Source organism: Harpia harpyja, chromosome 12, assembly GCF_026419915.1.
Source record: "Harpia harpyja isolate bHarHar1 chromosome 12, bHarHar1 primary haplotype, whole genome shotgun sequence".
Taxonomy (NCBI): Eukaryota; Metazoa; Chordata; class Aves; order Accipitriformes; family Accipitridae; genus Harpia; species Harpia harpyja.
In genome coordinates, this window is record NC_068951.1 from 2050704 (window position 1) to 2072779 (window position 22076).

The window sequence follows — 22076 nt, forward strand, 5'->3', positions numbered from 1 at the left end:
CACACTAAGATCCCGGGCAGAGGAGAGGCAGGAGGGGATGGGAGCGGGCTGCGATGGGAAGGCAGCAGAGGCACCGCCAGCCCCACGGGCACCCCAGCACCTCCCGGGACCCACCGGGTCTGGTGGGCTCATTGCATGGGGGCCATTAGAGGTGTGACATTAAATAACATGAGCAACCTGAGGCAGGTGCCCGCTGGAGGGGCTGGAGACCCGTCGGTCTGATGGGACCATGCCGAGTGCAGGGAGGGGCTGCCGGGAGCATCCCAAACCTGAACCCCCCGGCGCTGCACCCCCCGGCCCCAGCAGCTTCTGCTGCAGCCCCAGGTCCAGAGGAAACAAGAGCAGATACGTAATAAATCTGTGCTTCGCTCTGCTCGTCCATCAAACCCCATCTCCTTTTCCATCTCCAGATCTACGGATGGGAAGTATTTGTGCACGGAGAGCATAGGTGCCAGTCGGGCAGGGATGAAGCCCAGCCTCTTCCCAGCACGGTGCACGGCCCCTGTTGCCACCCAGAACCCTCACCACCACCTCTTACTGGGGAAACCTGAGTTTTATAGAGCGAGGGCAGCAGCGACGTGTTGCAAGTGCTGCTTATTGCAGGCAGCGCATGCCCAAGGCAGCTCTTCAGCACTTTGGGGTGGTGTAAGCTCATTGAGATGTCACAGCTCCTCTCCCCAGCATCCCCAGGGATGCCGCTTTCATTACCCAGCACTGGAAAGTGTCTTGGCTTTTCAGACAAGAGGTGCTAGGAAAAAAACACAAGTTACTATTAAAAAGGCCGAGGAAGTGACTTGTTTGTCCAGGTCCGCATTAGCCAGGTCTCACGTGCGCCACGTGAACTGCTCCGTCGCGGCACACGTGTCCCCAACCCCGCCAGCCCGGCGGCGTGTGACCCGCCACGGGCTGGGGTTGCCACCTAGCGCATCCCCAGCGCGTCCCCAGTGCCCCCCACCCTCACACACACCACGCGGTGGAGGGAAGCGGCAATATTAAGTGGCTGATTTACATAGTAATCTGCAAGGGGAGAGATGTTCGGGGCCGCAGCTCAGCCTTAATCATAACACTTGTCATATTTGTGCTTCGATTTGAGGGGGGAGGAGAAGGGGAAATAAGTCCTTATTATTTTGCACATGCTATTTTGTAGGAAAGCAGGGACTTGCTGCGGCAAATTGGACCCAGCATCCACCAGCATGACCCCCACTGATGCCTGGATCCCAACATCCCCCCCCCGGCACCACTGCTGCCCGTGGCATTCAAGACCGACCCCATGGGGGGGGGGTCCCACCACCACCACCTCTGCAGTGGGGTTCTCATCCTTCTGCCCCTGCACCCCTCCTGGGCACCCCCAGCCCCCCGGGGCAGAAGGGCAGCGCAGCCCAGCCCGGGGTATGTAAGCAGCAAGGGGGGGGCTGGGCAGAAAATTGCCAACGTTAAAGTTTTCAATAAAATGGCTGGAGTCATCGCACGGTCACAGGGACGGGCAGCTGAGGTCGCACCCATGGGTGCCCCCGCTCTCCTCACCGACGCACCGTTTTAGCAATGCGTTTCCACTTTTTTTTTTTGAAACATAAAAACATTCATATTTATGAACAGCGCTGTCACTACCATAGGTTGTGCTCCTTTTCCATATATGACACAAGCTGTTTTCATTTAATTACACAAAATTGAGCAAAGTCGTAGTAGAATAGTTAAATAAAGGGGAGGAAGGGAAGTAATTTCTCTCCATCATATAAGCAATTGCAAGAGCTTCCTTCTCCTTGCAAGGGCTGCAGAGATGGGTTAAATTCAGGGCCAGATCAGTGGTCACCTCAAGAGGAAGGGAATAAATCTGCTCACCACCCACCAGCACTGCCAGCTCCACACCGAAAGCCTGGAGTCACCCCTGGGCTCTGCGATGCTAAGCTAAGAAACAATAAATTCAAAAGCTGCTGTTTTGCCCTTCTAACCGCAAGCCACCCAGGTAAGGGGTGCAGAGTGGCTTGGCCATTGCGGGTGAAATCTGAATTTCAGGCAAAGCACCGCAGCTCCAGGAGCCGGTGCCTATGGCAGAGCTGGTGCCGATGGCAGAGCCGGTGCCGATGACAGAGCCAGCACCGAGGCACACGGCACAGCACCGAGCCCTGGCTTCCCTTGAGCACCGGTGCAGGGCAAGCTCTCCTCCCAGGGACTCAGGACGAAACCTGAGGGACCCTTGAGGCGGTGGGTGCCTGCGGGTGCAGCCCAGGGACATCAGCAAGGCGGGAGCCACCACCTTGTCCTGCTTCTGGCCCTTAACGATCCGGGCTGTGCAGTTTCTTTTTCTCATTTAAGCCTGAATTGATTTTACGTAGACAAGCGCATGGGGAGCTCTGGCTGCATACGCGCCCCTGGCCGCTTTGGTTTCAGCGGAGCCATCCTTCACAGCTCCAGCCCATAAACCGAAGAGTCCCCGCACTCAATCCCATGGCCCAGGTGCTCTCGTGATTGTTGCATTTGCAACCTGAATCAACGCAGATCAGCTATTTCAAACCTGTCAGCTCTTATTAATGTAGCTTGCAGCATGAGCAAACCAAGATAAAACAGCAATTTCATTAGTCTCTATGTGCGCGCGTATTGCGTACATGCATAATGTCCCACCCCGGCCTCGTTGTGTTGGGAGATTAATAGATCGCAGCCAGAATTTGGGGGTGGGGGAGAGAACCCAGCCTGGTTCCCAAGGGCTGGGACTGCAGCATTCCCGAGCAGGCAAGCGGCACAGCACCAGGGAGGCTCTGCAGAGCACCCGAGCCTGGTCGGGGAGTCTCAACTGGAGACAAGCATTAACCTCCCAAAATAGATGTGCATCGGTGCCCGTGTTGCAGGGGTATGCGCAGGGGGATATCCCACCAGCCTGGAGCACGCCGGCATGGCCAGCACGCACCGGGCATGCCGTGAGGCTCTGCTTCCCAAAACGGCTTTGGCTCTTGGACCCCAGTAAAAGGGCAAACCCCGAAAGGGAGCCGAGCTGCATCCCTGCCACCGCCAGCACCGGCTGCCTGAGCCCCATCAGCCCAGCCCAGCGCTGAACGAGCAAGCGGGGTGATTAATATTGAACATAAACAAACAAAAGAATTGAAAAGTCAACAGTTTAGGGGAAGAGAGGGCTGCAGCAGGCCCCGCAGTCCTAAGGATTATTTTAAATGTACGAAATGCCATCTCTCTAAATAATCAAACTCTACTGCTGTGACTCGGAAATTGCCACCTACGGCTAATGCTCCAATTTTAAATGCATCCTCAAGTCAATCTTTGTAAATTCCACATTAAATATTGATCAACCCCGGAGAGGGCTAATACCGCGTGTTTAGCATAGATGTGCCAAATTCAAACAGCAGCGGCTGAGCCTGAACGCTTGCCCGCAGCCCATCCCAGGCCACGGTGACCATCACGGCAATTGCTCCGCACCAGGGAGGTACTGAGTGGGGGCAGAGAGGGGTCTCGACGGCACTTCGCAGCACAGGTGGGACCCCGGTCCTGGTCGAGCAGCTCTGCATTTAATTGGTTTTCACAGAATAATTACAATAGCAATAACAAGAAAAATACCATATTGGTGATGGAAGAGACAGGGATCATCACAGGCAAGCAGAGAAGAAATTACCGACGTGTTCATCATGCTGCCAACAAGAGCAGAAACCTCTCAGGCCAGCGACCGGGAGCACCCGCAGACCCCATCCCGATGGGAAGCCACCCTGCCCGGCGCTGAGCCGTGACCCCAGAGCAAGGTGCTGTAACCGAAGGGCAGGACCAGCAGCTTTGACATCGCTCCTGGTTTTTCCTCTTGGGGTCGGGGCTGCACGGGACCCCCAGGACCTTCCAGGGGGTGTTTGCCGTGTGGAGACCGAGCGTCCCCTCCTGCCAACCCCCCCGCCGGGCGCTGGGGTTATATCGCAGCATTCCCACGCTCGGGAGCACGCTGGCTCTGTTCTCCCAGACTGCATCCTTAAGGTCAGCCCTGCATTAGAAGACCAGGGAAGGTTTCAGCCACCTCTAAAGGTAAGAGATTTTTTTTCCCCTATGTTTTTGAGAATTTTCTTACCTTCTTCGTAACCGGCACCCACAGCCACTGAAAGTATCACCGCGATGGAAATACAGACATTAATATCTGTGCACACACAGACATTGTGTGCAAACATTAACAACTCAGTGAGCCCCGCCATCGAGGCTGTCTTCACGGGCAATGAGAACATCAGAAATGCTGCGCTGGACTGAACATGCGGCCTGTCCAGTCCAGAAGTGGGACTTACCGAGGACAAGCCAAATTCAGTGAGGGCAATGAAGAGACTTCCACTGATCCCAGCAGGCCAGAGATGACACCCATATAAAATTCCCCATCTCGTCCGAAGACTCTAGAAAGAGAACCAGTGTCATTTTTCCTTCCACTTCTTCAGATACCACCTATCACCGAGCCCACCATCAGGACCTGTGAATCTCGCTTGCTGGGTTGTTCTGGGAAAGGTTGCTGCGGCCCCACGCACAGCACCAGAGTGACAGCAGTGCCACCAAACAGCCCCATTTTCCTGCATGTTACATGGGGATGTTGCCATCTCCATGAGGATGGATGACTGCGATGCCACATCTTGGTGATGCTTCATCCCACCAGGTTCCCAAATTCGCATCGTAACTGAGGGGCTCACTAGGGTGAGGTCTGAGCCGCAACATTTCCAGTGACCCCATCGAGAAAGGGTTTAAGGAAAACACAGTTGTTTGGAAATTATCCCTTTTATTTCTGAATTCCCAAACATCACGCGTATATATGCCTGGGGTATTATGAAAATCGTACTTGAAACCCAGATTCAAACTCCATTTCCCAACCACTCATATAAAATTTTCATTACAGATTACTGCCCTGTAGTGGAACAGAGGGCAACTTTATTAGAAGATGCAGCACAGCAGCCTGGCAGCAGGAGAATGAGCCAGTCGACAGCTACAGATATTCCTCTGCGAGATACGGCAGAGTGTTGGAAATGAAACAGATTATATAAAAAAGTAATTCAGAGCAATTTCTAGTAAAGAGTCAAAGAACCATATAATTCAACATTTATATAGACAAGGCTTCAAGGGAACTCTTAAAAAAAAAAAAAGGACTGGAGGTAATGGTAAGAAACTCTGGCTTGATTTTGTCCCCTTTTTTTTATTTCTTGTTTAATCAGCCCTGCTGGTTGGTGCCATCCTTGGCCTCCAGCAGCACCCTGCAGGAAAGGTCCCAGCTCTCAGTGCCTGTTTGGCTGCTGCTGCCTCCCCTCCTCTTCCTCCTCCTCGCTCCCTACCTGACACTTCAGCCAGCCAGGCAGTAATGTCTTTGTGTACAAGCCAGGGAGGGGGCATGATCTTCCCCAAATGTGCCCGCATGCAATTTTCCTCTTCCTCATCTTCCCTCCCTCATTTATCGTGCTATAAAAAGAACAGAAGAAAAGACAATCCTTTTTCTCCGTGATTAATTAAGGCCAAAGCAGGACCCCGAGGCGCGGAGCAGCGGCGATACCTGTATCATTTCCAAGGTGCTGCAGCTGCGACAACGCGCTGCAGCCCCGTGACTTTCCCCGGCTGTCGTTTGTCATCGCCTGACACTGATAAAGAGCTTCTCCAGCTCTCTGTCTTTGCGAGAGAACATAACCATACCAAAGCTGCTTGGATCATCCTTTTGCAAACTGTATCTGCCGCATTTTCTGGCCTAGTTTCCTTTGCGATCTCAAACTCTTGTTCTTTCCCTCCGTGAGCCCCTGCACCGGCATGCACCACCCCAGCCTGCCCCGGACCTCCGACGCTCCTCCAGCACCCAGGGCTTAAAAGCTCTTGGGAAATGGTAAGGGGTCACTCAGCTTCCGCATTGCTCAGCACGTCAGATCTTTGCAAAACTCAGATTAACGTAGTGCATCAGCCACAGACACGCTCCTGCATTTTAACTGCAGCATGCAGGATGCCTCTGGGGCACCCGCGCGCTCCCTGCCCGCGGTGGGATGCAGGCTGCCCTCCGTACATCGTTGCCCACGGTGGGATGCACGCCGGTCTCCGTACATCGAGCACGACTTCTACAAGCAAAAGTTCAAAAAGTCCACCGGCGTGAGGACCGCCACCTGTGAGCTTCACCCTCAGCAGTTTGACACAGAGTGGAAAACAAGTGGCCTGAGCAGACCAGCTCTGCTGCCCTACCTTGGTGTTAGGGTGGGTGCCACAGGGTGAAACCTCCTCGTAGCCCAGGAGAAGACGAGGTCTGCATACCGGCATTCAACCCAGGCACGGCACCCACCAGGAGTGGCTCGGCCGGCAGCTCAGCAGATCACCGTTTACAGCAATTTGTGTTACGCAGGTCCAGGCATCTCCGTCCAGCTCACCTGGGTGACGTGGGATGCTGAAAGCTCCTGTGATGAGTCAGGAGCCAGCGGGGATTTCTGGTCAGGCAGCAAGGTTACACCACACGATCTGCTGGAAGAGTTACAGATGCTCTCTGGATAATATTAATAGTCCATAATTATTATTCATCTGCTTACACCAGGCTCAGACTGCCGAGGGGTCCCTGCCCACTTAACCTTGGGGTGATGGTTGTTCTGCTCCGGAGCCTACAGCCCCAGGTGGGTGGCTGGATGCTGGGGCTCCATTCCCAGGTAGGAACATCCTTCAACTTCTTTTGGGCCTCAACACCTCAGTCTTTTAAACGGAATTAATAATGTTTCCATGTGCGATGAAGACTCATTCTCAGGCAGCGTTCAACATGGGAGAGACCTCCCCGGGACACGGGGATGGAGGTCCTGCAAGCAGGTATGTGGAGCCACACCTGCTCGGGAGAGGTGGCCTTGTGAAAAGAGCACCTAATTCTCAATATTCCCTCAAGTCAAGGTGTTTGCTTAGTAGAAAAGCAAATACTCACCTCCCCTGAGATGCATCACAGGTATAGGAGCAAGTTTCTGCAGCCAGAACATGAGCAATGTCCTCACAGCCATCAGGAGAATCATCTCGTGGCTTTCAAACAGAGCAAATTTCATCTGGAAGACCCAGGAAAAGAACAAGAAGGAATTGCAACAATTTTTTTTTTTTTTTTTTGTATAGGGATGCTTTTCTCTTTATGATGGCACTTTAACAAGAGCTTAATGAACAGCATTTTCTTGTTTTTGAGAGGCACAGACAGGCCGGATAAAGCTACCAATTCATTAGCATCCCATCATGAATGTAGCCTCCGTATTCCCCAGCCATATGGTCAGCACGATATGTTTCCAAAAAACAGGGACATCTACAAAGGCTTTATTACCGTCAGCCATCACGTTAAAGTAGCCTGTGGTTATATGGAGATGGGGAACATCTTATTTCAGGATCTTTTGGGTGTGAAGGAACACAACATGGACCGGGAAGCAAGGTGACTTTGTAGGACGTGAGCATCCCTCTGACTGCAGACAGGATTTTAATCGGGATCACCTCTCGGTCCTGAGCACAATAAAGTCTCCAGAGCACATACACATCTCCAGGAGCTACTTGCCCAGGTGGGAGACACAGCATCTGCTTCCATCTCTCTCCGGATAAATTCCCCATATGACTAATCAAAATTCCCAGCGGGCTGAACCGTGTGTCCAGCAGTTAGCCATGCCTGAGCTGAAACCTCAGCCAGCCATGGAAAACCGAGAGGTTCTCCCCATTCCTACTACATGCAGGCCCAGCAAACAGAAGCAGCATCTGCAGACAGCATTAGGTGGCCATAAATAGATGTTAAGTAACCATATGCAGCTGCTGAAAGCAGTAATCTGTAAAAGACACTCCTCGCTCTCACCAAGACACAGCACCATGCAAACTCGCGTGAAAAAGCACCCAAAACCAGTGCAGCTAATAGTAGCATCGCGAGATGACGGGAGACGTGGGGGCTTTTACGGGCTTTCTTGGAGGAGCAAGGGAATTTGCTTTGATGCACGTCGACCAGCCCAAACAGCTGCTGACCCCACGTCCCTCTGCCCGCACACAGCCCGGGGACACTCGTCCTTGGAGACCCTTGGTGGCATCTCCCACCCCTCCTGAGACCAAGCCACCTCCTCTTCTCTCAGCACCATCGCAATCTGCCTTCGGGTTCCCAGCACCACGCGTGGGTTTTCTAACAAGCAAATAACTTCTTCCTTACTCTGGAGCTCCGTTTGAAATTCAGCGAGACACAGCAGGAGGGTCTGCGCTCCTCCTGCATTAGCCGACCTGTGTCAGCATTTTATTCTGCAGCCCTGTAGGTTTTTTAGTTGAAAAAAAAAAAAAATCAGAGGAGTTTTCAAAGCTTTAATGGCTTTGAAAACAACATGGAGAGTTCTCTTTACTGCAGGAGAGGTTAATGATCTCCCTCTGCTACAGAACTAAACTGGACGTCATAATAAATAATCATAATAAGATATAAAGTATCACCTGGAGTTATTCAATACAGAGAACAGGTAGGAGTTATGATGCATTTCCATTATTCAGAGTAACTGCTAGGTGTGAAATTTTCAAAGTAAAGGTAGTCAATTAAAAAATGAAAAGCAAAACCCTGCAATTAAAATATTACTTAAACAGAAAGAGATTATACCTTGCCTTGCCTGGGAGGACCGAACGCTCGGGCTCCCGGCCGGACTGCAGCCCTGAGGTTGCAATGCACACCGGTCCCTTCTCCTCTCCTCCCCGCAGCCCAAGCTGAAACGCCAGCAGCGTGACGCCGTGCAGCCCCGCCACCAAAGCCCACCGTGGCTCTGCAGGACCCCTCTGCATGACTGCCCTGCACGGCCAGAGCCGAGCATCTCCTCAGCCCCAGCGTGGGCCGGCAGCTTCAGGTTGCTCCGAGCTTGACCTGCAGGCGGAGGAGCCGTGATGCCAGCCCACGGGTGCTCTGACAAAGCGCATCAGAGCAGCCCCAGCACCCAGGTCATGACGGAGCTCCCAGAAATGGTGATTTTCCGAGGTGCCTCACCTGGGCTCTACCTGAGCACCTCTGATCTTCAGAGGGCAGCCAGGCGCTTGCAGACGTCTCCCCTCCCAGCGGTCCTCGCTCCAACTGCTCTTGGAGGTGCAACTACCTTGGCTACATTTCCACACACGAGTTTTATTCAGGCACGTCCAAAAGGACCTTTGCACTGGTGACCAGCAGGTTTCGGAAGAGATCTTACAGGAGCATCCCTGACTGGGTTCACAGAGATCAGAAACGCATCGCTCAGGCTCCATAGCTACTCTGCCCCATCCCTATGCTAGATGTGAACGCGCTTTTGCTGTTTGCAAAGCCTGGGGTGACACGGTGGGTACCTGGACTCCAGTGGAAAGCAGGGTTTGAGCGCACACAATAAAAACTCCATCAGAATCATCAACCGCAGCGCTGGGCAATGACACGACGTTACAAACCTCAGCACGAGTCAGGGGTGACAACCCAGCTGCCACCACCCTGCCCGCTGCACCGCGCGCACGGACCGGGAGGCAGGAGTCAATCTGTCACCGGTGGCAGGAGGTGCCCCCAGCGCGGTGTCGGCGAGGGGAGGGGGTCGGAGTTCATATCAAATGACATTAATCACCTTTCCCGCAGCTCTGCACGCGCTGGACAGTCCTATTAATCAGAGGCGTATCAGCCCTCCAGCCCAGTCGGGGCCCCTTTGTGCGGGTCCTTTCCCATCACAGACAGATAAGATTATCAGTGACGAGCGAGACACCCATTGAGTAACACCCGACTCGAAGAATGGGATTTTTTTTTTTTTATTTATCCCCCTGTCTCAAAGATGAGCTGTTTCTTGTCTTGTCAAACCACATCCTTTTCTTTAAAGAACCAGCTTTAAGAATCCAATTTGTCAAGCTGGACAATCATTTGAGAATCCATAAAAAGCCTCGGTGACTTTATAAAAAAAAATAAATCAGAAGGTTTTAAATGGTAACTGAAAGGGATTTGATAATAGGTTGAGTGGCCTACATCAATTAATCTTCAGAGAGCCAGGGCTTTGTGAAGCTGAAGTGGCAGAGAAGTGTCAAAGGAAGGCTAGTTACTGGGCTTGAGGAGATGGAAGTTATCGATATTTCTCCTCCCCTTTTTCTCTCTTTTCTTCTTTCTCTGTCTCTTCAGAACATGGTAAGGCAATATGCCCTGCGACAGGGTACCGCAAAACTGAGAAGGGTTGGGTGTTCTAGCCAAGAAGGGTTGGGTGGTCAAGCCAAGAAGGGTTGGGTGGTCAAGCCAAGCCGGGGTAGGTGGTCAGGGCCACTCTTTCCTGGCGAGATTTTTTTCTGTGGTCATTCCCCACGTCAGCCAACAAGGGCCAGCCCTGCTCTCCCACCGCGGTTTCGGGTCCCTCACCGTCACTGCCGGCGAGTACCGGAGCTCTCCTCTGCCGCAGCCACAGGGACAACCCTTGGAAGGAGCCACCAGCCGCTGCTGACATGGACACTTAAAGGCAGCCGGGGAGTCCCGAGGCACGTTATGAAACCTGAGGGTCCAGTCGCCTCCATCACCAGCCGGGGCTCAGCTCCGTCTGAGGAGGGAGGAGAGAAGGGCAGAAAAAGATAAATAGCTTCAGTTCAACCCTGGAGCCTGCAAACCGACAGAAGGACCTCGGGGCTTGCAAAACAAAATGAAGAAGCTGGTAAATGAGGTATTTGGCTGAACAGATACAGTCCCCTGGAACAGCGATGGATTTTCTCACGCGCATAATGAAAGCGGACAGCCCCTATTGCTCTTCGCTTTCCAGCTACGCCGCCGCCCCGAGAAACGCACGGCCGAGGGACGGGGTGTAAAGATACTGAGCCCCAAGGAACACAATCAAGAATTAGAGAGACTTAGGGGACACGCAGATGAAAACAACAGACTGGAGAATTTGAAAAAAAAAAAAAAAAAAAAAAAGACCTTGGGAAGAATCAAAACACTGCATAGAGAAGGGCCACGCTGCCACTCTCCGGTACCGAGAACAGGCTGTGAGGAGTTCCAGATGGCTTTTTGTTTTAGTGCAATAAAAAATTTAATCTGACAGGCAAGTGTGGGCCTGGATAATAATAATAACACAAATAATTTCCTTAAAAAAAATAAAAGGAATATAACAGCTCAAAGATATCTTCATTTGCTGCAAAGAAAAGAGACTATCTGTTACTTACTGCAGTTGGGAGCGTGTTCACGAGCTTTCAAATGGTATTTTGTTGCAGAAGTATAATGTAAGGACACTTTACCCGCTTTCCAGTCTGGGGAAATAGATCTGACTTGGAAATCGGCCAGAAGGGCTGTAAGTTAGGGCTCTGAAGTGAAGGTGATAACTTTGCCAATTAAATATGGATGTGATTTTTTTCCCTCTCCTTCCCCTGAATACTTTTGCACTGTCATTAGGTGATGATATAAAGACATAGGCCTCCTGGTGCAGCTTAATTGCTCATATATAGAAAAATGATGAGCTCTGTTGCACTGCACGAGTACTGCCTCGGCTACTTGCTGCCTTATTAATAGGCGATACCAACGCGAGTTTAATTCTTCTGCCCAAGGAAAAACAGAAAGATAGCAAAACCCCCATTCAGCAAAGTACTTCAGCACTCGCTAAACTGCTTTGCTGAACAGCAATGGACTTAAGAGCAACCTTATATTTAATCACACAGTTAAAGTGTTTTGCTGAGCTGATGCTTGGTGCACTGGAGCCAGGATAGACCTCCTATTAAGTGGTCTTTTATTGCCATATCCTTATATTTTTCTTTTTTATTGATACACAGTGCAGATGATCCTGTGTTTTGCAATCTGCCGCTGAATGATTTCTAGTCCAGGTTGAAGCCTGGGCAAGCTAAGGACAAAAAAGGCCATTATTTTAATTAGCATGGACCTCAGCACTTCAGAAGGGGACAGGGAGGGCCAGGAGCGGGGAGGGCTCTGGGCTGCCTTCCCCTGGGGATGGACGTGCCCCGGGGGAGCACCAGGACGGACCCTCCAGGGCAGAGGAGACCTTCAGCGCGGGGGGGCGACCAGGGACACCTTGCTCAGAGGAGAGCAGGAGGAAACGTGCAGGCACAGAACGTGGTGAGTTGGAAAGGTCAAAGCCCAGATGGCCAAAAGATGCTGCCCAGTTGTTGTTGTTAATAATAATAATAATAGCAATAATATAGTAATATAGTAATAAATAATAATTCAACCTTCAGGAAAGCAGTGTTACTGCATGTTTTCAGTCTTCGCTTCTTCAGCAGCCAATAGGTCACTCCTAAAAAATCCACGTTTGTATCTGCTTTTTAACGGTCTCTCTAGGGGAAAGGTTTTAAAGGGATTGACCCTCCTCCAAAAAAATGGGGAAAGCCACCCTCCCATCTGCATGAAAAGCTGACGGGCCCAAGCTTGGAAAGCCCGGCTGCAGGGGCAGGGGATTTGCATTTCCATCTGCCGGGGCTCTGAACACTGAGTTTCATTCCCAAATAAGCTGTTGTTAGCACGGGAGGGAGCGGAGCAGGGAGGGGAGGCTGTGACTAAATTGATGGCAACAGAAAAAGCAGGACATACAAATGGCTTGAGAAAAGGCGTGATGAGATGTGACTGCCCTGGGTCCTGGGACTGGAAAGAGCAAAATGGGAAAAGACCACCTGGATGAAGAGAAAGTGCTTCTGATTGCTCGGGGAAAAATGGAGTTAAAGATCATTGGAACGGACAAGGCAATCTGGCGGCAGCGCGGTGCTTTGATTGCTTCCAGTGCGATGGAGGGGCGCGGGCGGTGGGCTGCATCCCTCCCAAGGGCTGCCTGCTGCGGGGGCACGACGGAGCCGGCGACCGGCACAGGGCATCATCAAGGCTCCTGCCGCACCAGTGTTTCGGGGGCGTGCGAGCACTGGCAGCCCCAGTTTTGCCAGTTCCCCTTAGTCCTCTACAAACCAGAAAGCTCAGACCCAAGTTAGGTGCTGCGGGAGAACCGGGGGCCATCCTGCCCAGCCCCTGGCTCTGCGTGGGAAGCAGAAGTGAACTGAACCGTTACAGGGAAGCACCCGTTTAGGCATAACTCAAAGCCCGGGTTGGGATGGCCCCCCGCATCTCCCGCGGTTCAAGGACCTTAACCCCAAGTGGTGCTGCTGCACATCCCGGGAGTACGTGCGCTCTGGGCTTTGGATTCACGCATCCAAAGTTTTTTCTAAAGGTTATGCAAAGGTTACCACACAATTAATGTGTTGGATCAGCACGCTAGCTCTGTTTGCTTAATTTTCAAAGTCTGAAGGCTACCAGGCAGCTCAACAGCATGGCTTGAAAGGCTCCAGTTCCCCCTGTGCATTTGTACTGATACTTCAGTCCTAAACCGCATTCCAACACACAGGGTGATTGCAGCGATGAAGATAACAAGAAATAATGATGTATCCATTTCCTCTACCTTGGGCATTTTTAGGTTGTCTCATCGCAGATATGAACCAATTTGAGCGTTTTGCATGACGACCTGTTGGACTCTCTCTGTGTGACAGGCAGATGGTCAGGTTGGTATTCACACAATACCTCTTACGTCGTTAGACAGGCTGGTACCCCAATGACTGCTCTATTTTAAATTCACGGATTGACCCAGCCTTCTCTAGCTAATCTGCCTGAAGCCCTCCAAACTCCTGCATTTCAACGGGGGAAGCAGAGCCTCAGGAAGATGGAGCACTGAGTTTGCTCTGGATTACTGAATAACTCGGCAGCACATTCAGGAGCCCAACCGCAGTCTCTAGCTGCAGGGTTAACATTATGTGCAGTACATGCAGAGATGGGCGGTTTCAAAATAGGCATAATATGTATTTTTTCAAAGGTCCCTACTCATGTTATTAATTATATGTCTTGGGTTACTAAACACAAGCAAATTAGGATGATTTCCTTCCCAGCATCGCAAGCCTGTGGTTTGCTGTTCCCTTTCACTCAGGAGTTTCATTAGCCTTTCTAGATGATGTCCCTGTCAGGCTTCCCAAGTACAAGCACAGTTTCCCGGCTCCCAGCATTTAAATCCACCCAATCCATTCTCATTGCAACTCAAAGTGCTTCACAAACTCCTTTACTTGTGTTGCAATTTCACATTCCTAAACACTGGGCTTAATAGTAGTAGTAGCAGTGCTCCTAACGCTCCTTCAAAATTAAATGAGCCAGAAGAAAAAATATTCTGAAACGTTTTCACTTGGATGTTTATAATTTGAAGGACATTTTAAAGGCAGAGGACATAACCTGCCTGCTGCTGATGTTCATGAGGATTTCATCATTTACTTGAACGAGGAAGAACAAGCAGGCGTTAGAGTGCAGCAAGGAAAGGAGGTGAAGCTTGATATGACATTAAGAAGATGCAACTTACTTTTCCAATTACCCCAGATGTCCCATGGAGCAGGGCAGGCTGGCAGTCTTGGCTGTGCTTTTGGAGGTCCTGTGTTGAGAAAATAAAGAGCCGTTAGCAGCAGAAGATGGAGACCAAGTAACCTTGCTTATATGAAGAAATTGCAAAAGCACGTACTTTTTTTAAAAGCTGCTGCTTTGGAGGGCCCCACCATAAAGCCACATGTGAAGTACCTCGAAAAGCAGCTGTGGCATTAAGGAGACATTCCCAAAATAAGGAACAAAAATGCCACCGGACCCATGGTGGGAAGGACACCGCAGGCACATGAAGGCAAACTGGATCTCAGCCTGGACACCAAACTTTTCTTCCCTCCCAGGAGGTGACACAGGAGAGTCCGGATTTCCTTTCAGCAAACTTCCAGGGGTTTCACAGACTGTGGAAGCCACGTGAACAGAGTGGGACTGTGAGGCAGCAAAAGAAAAAAAAAGGAGATGCTGAATAAAAGAGTTTGCAAACATCCAATGGTCAGCCCAGTATGAAGTCCAGACTGTGGTGTGCAGTGGCAGGAACACCTCTGCCTTCTCCAGCTCACCCAGGGGAATTCGTACCTGTGTGAAGGCACCTCTTTCTTAGATATTACAGCTGCTTGGTGAAGGTTGGGTAGGTTTGGTTTCCTTCCAACACCACTTGCTAACACCTGAGAACTGGTGGGTGCTGGTGGATGTCGGGGGTCCACCCCTGCCCATGCCCCGAGCCCCCCGGGACCCCCTCATGCGCCCACCCTGCCCCACAGAGCCAGAAAGGAAAACAAACAGCGGCAGAAAGTGGAAAACTTTCTGTCTCTCTCCTGTTAATTATGATCTTATTTTGCACAGAGAACCTGTCATTCAGCCTCCTGTAATGGATAGTTTCTATTTCAATTCTCCCTCCACCCTATTATCTTTTATAAAATTCAGCCAGGCTGGGTGATGGATTGATAAGGGACGGTCCCGGCGGGAGCCGCCTCGCTCAGAATGGCTCTCACGCGCCCAACTTCTGTATCTTTTTAAATATTTCAGTTGTTTGAGATCTTTATTTCACATTTCGATTTCCTGTAGTACAGTAAATTTATCTTAGTCACCCAGTCAAGTTCTCTCCAAGCCCCTTATCTTCTCCTCCTCTGTACAACTGAAAGCACCTACATTATCTGTGCTGCCGATAAAGCTGGCTGTGGCAATCCGCAGATCGCGCCGATTGGGCAGCACCCCAGCCGAAAGGAGACCTTGGAAGCCCCGTGCTTGTCACCAGCTGAAAGTTCATCACTCAAACCCAGCACCAGCTCCTGCCAAGGTGAAATGCGTCTCCCGCTCGGCCAGAGGAGAAGCACCCGGGGCTGCCTGTGGACCCGAGGGATGGAGGGGGGCAAGGGCAGCTGCTCCCTGGGGCTGCAGTCCGAGGGATGCTGGTCCCCGTCCCAGGCAGGGCTGAAGAGGCAAAGCTACGTCCTCCTCCTCCTCCTGCTGCTCATCGGCACCTGCCGCATCCGCGACCTCAGCTTGGGAACGGCTGCGATGCCTCGTTCCTCGTCCCGATTATTCTAACAGCAAATACCGGCCTCGCTTTCTAGGTGTATCATAAACCTGCACAACCACCTCCTGATTTTACTGTCTATTTGCATGACCCGAAACAACACCAGACTTTCCCTTGGGCTTGGGAGAACTGGATCGGGCCTCGGGAGGGGTTCCGGGGAGACCCCAGCCAGCCACCGGCTACAGAAACCGGCCGAGGCGTGCAGGGCCGGCCAAGCGGGTCTGGTTTTGGGGTGCTCGGGGGGGGTCCGAGCACAGGGCTCTGAACACCGGGACGCCCTGGCAGAGCAGCACCACAGCACCGGGGTCCCTGCTCATGCCGGGAGGGGGGTCGGCATCCCCTCCCTCCCTGCAGCCGCAAGGCAAAGCCGGGCGGGGGCCGTTTGCGATGCCCTCGACATCGCCGGGGGGGGGGGGGGTGCTGTGCCAGCCAGCAGCCCTGCCGAGGGGCTGGCAGGCAGAGCTCACGAACACGGGGACATATTTTCCTTCCCCCCCCCCCCCCCCCCCAGACCACAGAAGTTGAACTATCTCGCCAGCAAGGAGCAGGCAGAGCATCCTGCACTGCCGCGGGGAAAAAAAACCCTAACAGCACCTTCGTCACCCCCGCGACAGGAGCTGGGAGCGATCAAACAATTAAAAAATTTTAAAAAAAAAATTAAAAAAACCCCAACAAACGGGTAAAACAAAGCCCCCCCCCCACCTCGCTGCTCCCAGCCCAGCCCTGGCAGCGCCCGCCGTCCCGCCGGCAGTGCAAATTGATGGAGGTGATGAGGAAGGCAGGCAAATCTCGCCTGCCTGACTGCGAGCACCGAACCCACCGGTTTGGGACCATACTTGTCCCAGACTGCCAGGATCTAGGAGATCTAGGTGGTTTCCTTCCTGGGGAAGGAGTGGGTTATGGCTCCCACCGTGGTGGTTAGAGCGAGACAAGGAGCGGGGGTCCCGTCCTCGCTGTGCCACGGTGGGCATCAGCAACCCGTGCAATAGCACGGGGTCTTTTATCCAGATTTAAAATAAAAGGATACTCACGCGTCCTCTTACAGCGTCACGGAGCTGCACGGGGCGAGACTGCAAAGAGCATGCTGGAACCCGACTGTGGTTGTAGAAAAAGAAATTGTCACCGTGTCTGTTGGACAGGGGTCTCCGCACACTTCAAGGAGGTGTTTGTCGCAGGGAAGATGTAGGTGGGCTTCACTTTCAGTCTGCTAGTGGCTTCCCAGCCCCAACATAGCAGAAATGTGGAGAAAAAAAATTGACCTCATCCTAATCAACTGATGCTAACTAATATTTAATAAGGGAAGAAACCTGCCCTGACTCCAGGCTAGGAGCCGTGTCACCAAACTCCTGTCTCTCTGACTTGTTAGTCTCTGCCTTCGGACTGCGTAAGAAGGAACAGTTGATCCCGTGCCGGCCAGGGCTGCAGCATGCCGAAGCCACCCCAGTAGAAGGTTAATGAAAGGGCTTCTGCCTCGCTTGCCCAAGGAACTGCAAGTGTTTCTTGATACTCACTTTTGCTAAGAAAAAAGCTTTTTGAAAAACCACCCTCTAATCTTGCAGGCAATGCAATGCACAACCTTTAATACTTGCAATAAAAGAGAAGCTAAGAGAGGAAGTCTGTATCCCAGCCCCTGCTCTAGATTTTGTTCGATGCTCATCTCTCATAAAGGCACCCTTCTGCCCAGCCTGTCCACCAGCACGAGCTTTGGGGGTGACTTGAGTAAGTCCTCATGGACTCTTGGAATACAGGACCAGGACAAAAAAACTCCTTGCACACCAGCCAGCAGCCAAATGCAACTTTTAGGCAGGATACACTCAAACCAGCAGCCTAGAAGTGAGGTTCTCGCTAGCCTCTTCCAGCTCTTGGAGTGATTTTTGTCCCCTGGGACCAAATGCAACAGCAGGGTGCCCAGTAAATATGTCTGCAGAGGGGTGATTCATCTGTAGGGGAAGCCATGGAAATTCCCAAACCCTCTTAAATATCTGCTTCCTGGCTCTGAGCAGTCAATAACTTGCCAACTGGGGAATGTATTTGTCTGCTCCCCTCCATATATTTTCTGCTTTTCATTATAATTTGCTAAATAATACATTACAATGAGTTATTTATCACACTCGGCAGCTTCGTGATCCCCCCTCCGTCCGGAGGAATTTCACCCGTAAATCAGTGGCACAAACATCTGCCGGCATTGCCGCTGCACCGTGCGCCCAGCACCTGCCCCAGCCAGCTCCCAGGGTCTTTTGAGCCATCACCTGAATTAAACGGCATTTCTTTGCCCCGGGATGGCTGGCTCGCTCTCTGTTGCTCCTCTCCTTGTGGTCCTCCTCTGGACGCCAGCCAAGGGGCAAAAGGGGAATAGAAATAATAAAAGACACAAACCCAGCAGACAAAGAAAGCGGAGGAGGAAGCTTTGCTGGGAGCTCTGTTTCTCCCGCTCCTGTTGTTGGGACTATATTGATGGGAGAAGCAAAAGTGGCACCAAGAGGTAAAAGAGAGTAAAACTCATTGAAAGAAGTGCTCCGGGGATGTTAAGGGACCCTGGGAGGAAGGCTGGATATTTCTGGCCCTCAAGCGTGGGGCTCCCCCAGGAGATCACACAGCACACTGGGGATTCGGAGGGTTCACTTTCCCAGCGAGGCCAGAGCTGCCCTGGACAAGGCAGCATCGATGGCCAGGAGCCACCAGCCTAAGCTGAGCCCTCGGTTAACACGGCACAGTTACCTGCTCATCTCATTTAACTCGGGAAGGGCTGCTGTAACCCCTCATTAGCCTTACATGCCGATATACAGGCATGCCCCAAAAAACACGCTCCGTCCCGGCTCTCTGGGATCAGCCATCGGGGAGCTGCCACCCAGGGGCTGCTCCTCCGCCCCTGCGCTAACCAGACAGGCAGCCCGCGCCAGCAGCTTTGGCCGTACAGACCTCTGCACCGCGGGAAGGCACGGCGGCCACCGACCGCATCTCTGCACAAGCCAAAACTTCTGCTGACCTCCAGGCACTGCCCGCACCGCACCCAAATTGGTGACCCAGAGAGAACGGTCCCGGCAGAGACCTCCTCACCGTGCGTGTCGTCAGACCCGACGTGCACCCGTCCTTTGCCTCGTTTCGCAGATGGCAACTATGGGAAGGGAGAGGCCAGCGCTGTCAGTAGGACACGAGCCTAATCGTTCCTGGTCATGCCAGGTAGCTGATAAATGGGCTGAGACCTGATCGTTATGTTGTAGTGCTGCAAAGCTCACAGGCGTTGGCACTCGTCTGCCAGGCACATACCAATGGAGAAACATCCTAGACACCTGTAAATATGTAAATACTTTAAGTGTTCCTAAAAAGGGAGCAGCAAAAGGGCTGCGGGCTTGCTCTTCTTCGTTTGATTTTCAAGCTGCAGGAGCTCCAGCCTGAGCGCCTTGGAAGCGCCCACTTCACAGGGTGGAAAAGCCACGAGGGAAAAATAGTCTGGGTGCTCTGGGCTGCACTTCAGGCTCCTGCTGGCGCGGCCCTCCCAGCCCTGCTGCCCTCCGAGCGGGGCTGGTACACCGGCTGAACCTGGTGTCTGCTGGTGCCGCTCACCGTGTGCATGCGTGAGGAAGAGGAGTTGTATTTGCCAGGAGAGCGCATAATGAGGAAGCATTCTGCTGGTGCGGGACTGCAGCTCTCCCGCAGTACTGCGACAGCTCCCACCCATCCGTTCCAGTGAATCCAGTCCCGTCCACTAACCCCTTGAGCGCTCGTCTTTGAACCCGCACCATCGGCTGGCAGGAGTCCCAGGAACGAGCGAAGGGAAGCCGGGATGGAGGATTTGAGGACGCGGCGGCTGATCCAGCCGGCACGAGGGCTGTGCCGGCGCCCAAGCCAGCGCGCGAGCAGGGTTGCCCATCCACAGGGCAGGCAGCCGCGGTCCAGGAGATGGCTGGCACGATGGCAAGCGCGACGTGAAGGGATGGAGAGCCAGGGAGAGAGAAAAGTAATGCAGGGAATGGGAACGGGAACTTGGCGCTGAGGCTGAGCCAATGCAAATGAACTGGCTGGCCAGAAGCGGTTGGAGCATCGCTGCGGTGCCGCTCCAAGAGCCACGCTGGGCCAGGCAAACGTGGCCATTTACAGAGCCAGGTACCGTCACCTGCCCTCCTGCGTGCGGGTCTCACCGAGCGACTGCCGCAGAAAACACGGGACGCTGGGCGAGGACCGCGCCTCGACGGCTTTTCGGCGCTGGGCTCCTGCGGCGGGTTGCGTAAGGGTTGCTGAGGGATCCACGACGCGCAGGGAGCTGGTAGTTTTCCAGAGTGGGTGGCTGGGGAATTCCAGCCTGAGTCACGCAGCAAGAAAAAGAAATCAGTTTACTCAAATCAGCGTTGCTCCCTCCCCCAAACTTGTACCAGAGGAGGACTCTTCTTTCTCCCTCCACCCTGCAAAGCGATGCGGCACCGACCATCTGCCCAGGTGCCCTCAGGGCACAGCAAAGGATGCGTAAGTGCCCGCACACGTATCCCCTATAGCAAGGAGAGAAGCGAGCAGATGGGCGCTCCTAAACCCTCCTCCGAACTGACACCCAGCCCAGGGAAAAGGGGAAGTCTCACAGGCTCCGCTTACTTATTTACCAAGATCTCCCAGTGCTTTTGGGAAACAGCAGCAGCGTTTGGGTAACAGGACAAGAGGTGCCGTCAAAACACCATTTACATTCTGGTAATGAGCACGGGCACCGGTTCAGAGCTCAGCCCTGCTGCACCGAGCGGTGCCTAGTCAGCGCCTGGCAATTCTTGACCCATTATTATTATTATTATTATGAGCTCTTCTGATATAAAAAGGAAATGCAATTCGGGGATGGCGAGAGTGCATCTTCTATAATCAAATTTTTCCAGCTCAGCAGCAGTGGAACTGCCCTGTCAGGACACATTACCCTCTGCAGCAGCCGGGCTTTGCCCCCACCGCGCTCCCAGCCCCCTCCACAGCCAAGCAAACCGGACTCGGACCCAAACTGTTCAAAACTGCTGCCGCGGAGCACCAGCAAACCTAGAGCACCCGCCTTCGCATCCTGACCTCACAAACAAGCACCGGAGATGCACGAGGCTGTCCCCTCGGCATCGGTGCATCCCGCAGCAGCACGGGGATTTTTATCGGACAAAAGCTGCCCTTGTCTCCTCACCACCCAGAAAAGGGGAAGAAAGAAGAAACCAAGGTTTTAACTCAAATCATACATTCTCATGCCACTTTACCACCCAAGATGCTCAAAGTACTTTGGAAACCTTTCCTTTGAGGCGTTGCCTTTCCGGGCTATGCAGATCCCCGCAGAGAGGGCTGCGACCTGCTCTTGCGGAGCAGCAGCCCCGAGCCAGGGCTCTGGCCCCAGGGCTCCCTGCTCACCCCACGGATGGCCACGGCCCTTTGCAGGAGCCACAGCCCCCCCCCGTACCGCCTGTGCCCCATCCCACCCCCCATACCCGCCCCGCGATGCTCACACAGCATCGCTGCAGATTATCCCCTTGGTTGGCTCCAGCCCCAAAGGAGAGCGAGCCCCACATGCGGGGGGGTTGCATGAACACCCCGCGAGCAGAGATCCGGCTGGTGGGATGCGCATCCCCCCGCAAGCCTCGGCTTCTGGTTACAACTTCCATCACTGGAGGAAAACCTGGTAAGTGGTCGGCGATGCAGACGGGTGACAGTCGGACACCTTACGAACCTCCAGACCTCCTTTTCCCGGTGAAGGCGAGGTGAAGAGCTTGGCAAACGGCAGGTTTTCATTGCTGGGAAATGAGAGACGGCCAGTGCTCGGCTTCAGTCCCAGCAGGGACAGCGAGAGGGAAAAGTTACGATTCCTCGGGTTTAACCTTCCTTTTCAAGTCACTGCACCTTACCTTTGAAGCAAATTGCTTTGTAAATGCTGATTAATTTAACTTTACAACATCCATCTTAAACAAACAGTATGTTGGCTTACAGGTGGGGAAATCAAGGCATGGAAGGGGAAAAAAAAGCAGAACCAGGAACAAACCCCTCTCTCTGTGTTTTAACTACAAAATCATCTTTCCTCATTAGCAGCTAATCAGAACTACCAGAGGGGAAAAGATTACAAACAGGGCAGAGAGGGGAGTAACTGAAAGAAATACAGACATCAAAACAGATTTTCATTTATTTACTCATTTATCACAGTGAGTCACAGGCTTTGAGTTCATTCGAGTCTGTGTTAGCCTTCCAGGATTTTGGGATGCCGTCTCCAAAATCTAAAAAGTTAATAGGTCGCAGCCACGCACCATCTCAGGAAGGAGAAAATCTGCAGTTTTGGGTTAGTCTCAGGAAGTC

General features: G+C 52.6%; 1 protein-coding gene across 1 annotated transcript; it reads right to left on the reverse strand.

Moving 5' to 3' along the window:
• Positions 1 to 2: 2 nt before the first annotated feature.
• Positions 3 to 21394, reverse strand: LOC128149148 (uncharacterized). Its single transcript, XM_052804011.1, has 10 exons — positions 21221 to 21394; positions 20680 to 20814; positions 20159 to 20272; positions 18846 to 18903; positions 18000 to 18111; positions 16820 to 16916; positions 14453 to 14680; positions 14241 to 14309; positions 4263 to 4364; positions 3 to 748 (listed from the first exon to the last, which is right to left on the reverse strand). The coding sequence occupies exons 1-10, from the start codon at positions 21392 to 21394 to the stop codon at positions 413 to 415; spliced, it is 1425 nt and encodes a 474-aa protein (XP_052659971.1). The 3' UTR covers positions 3 to 412.
• Positions 21395 to 22076: the final 682 nt, after the last annotated feature.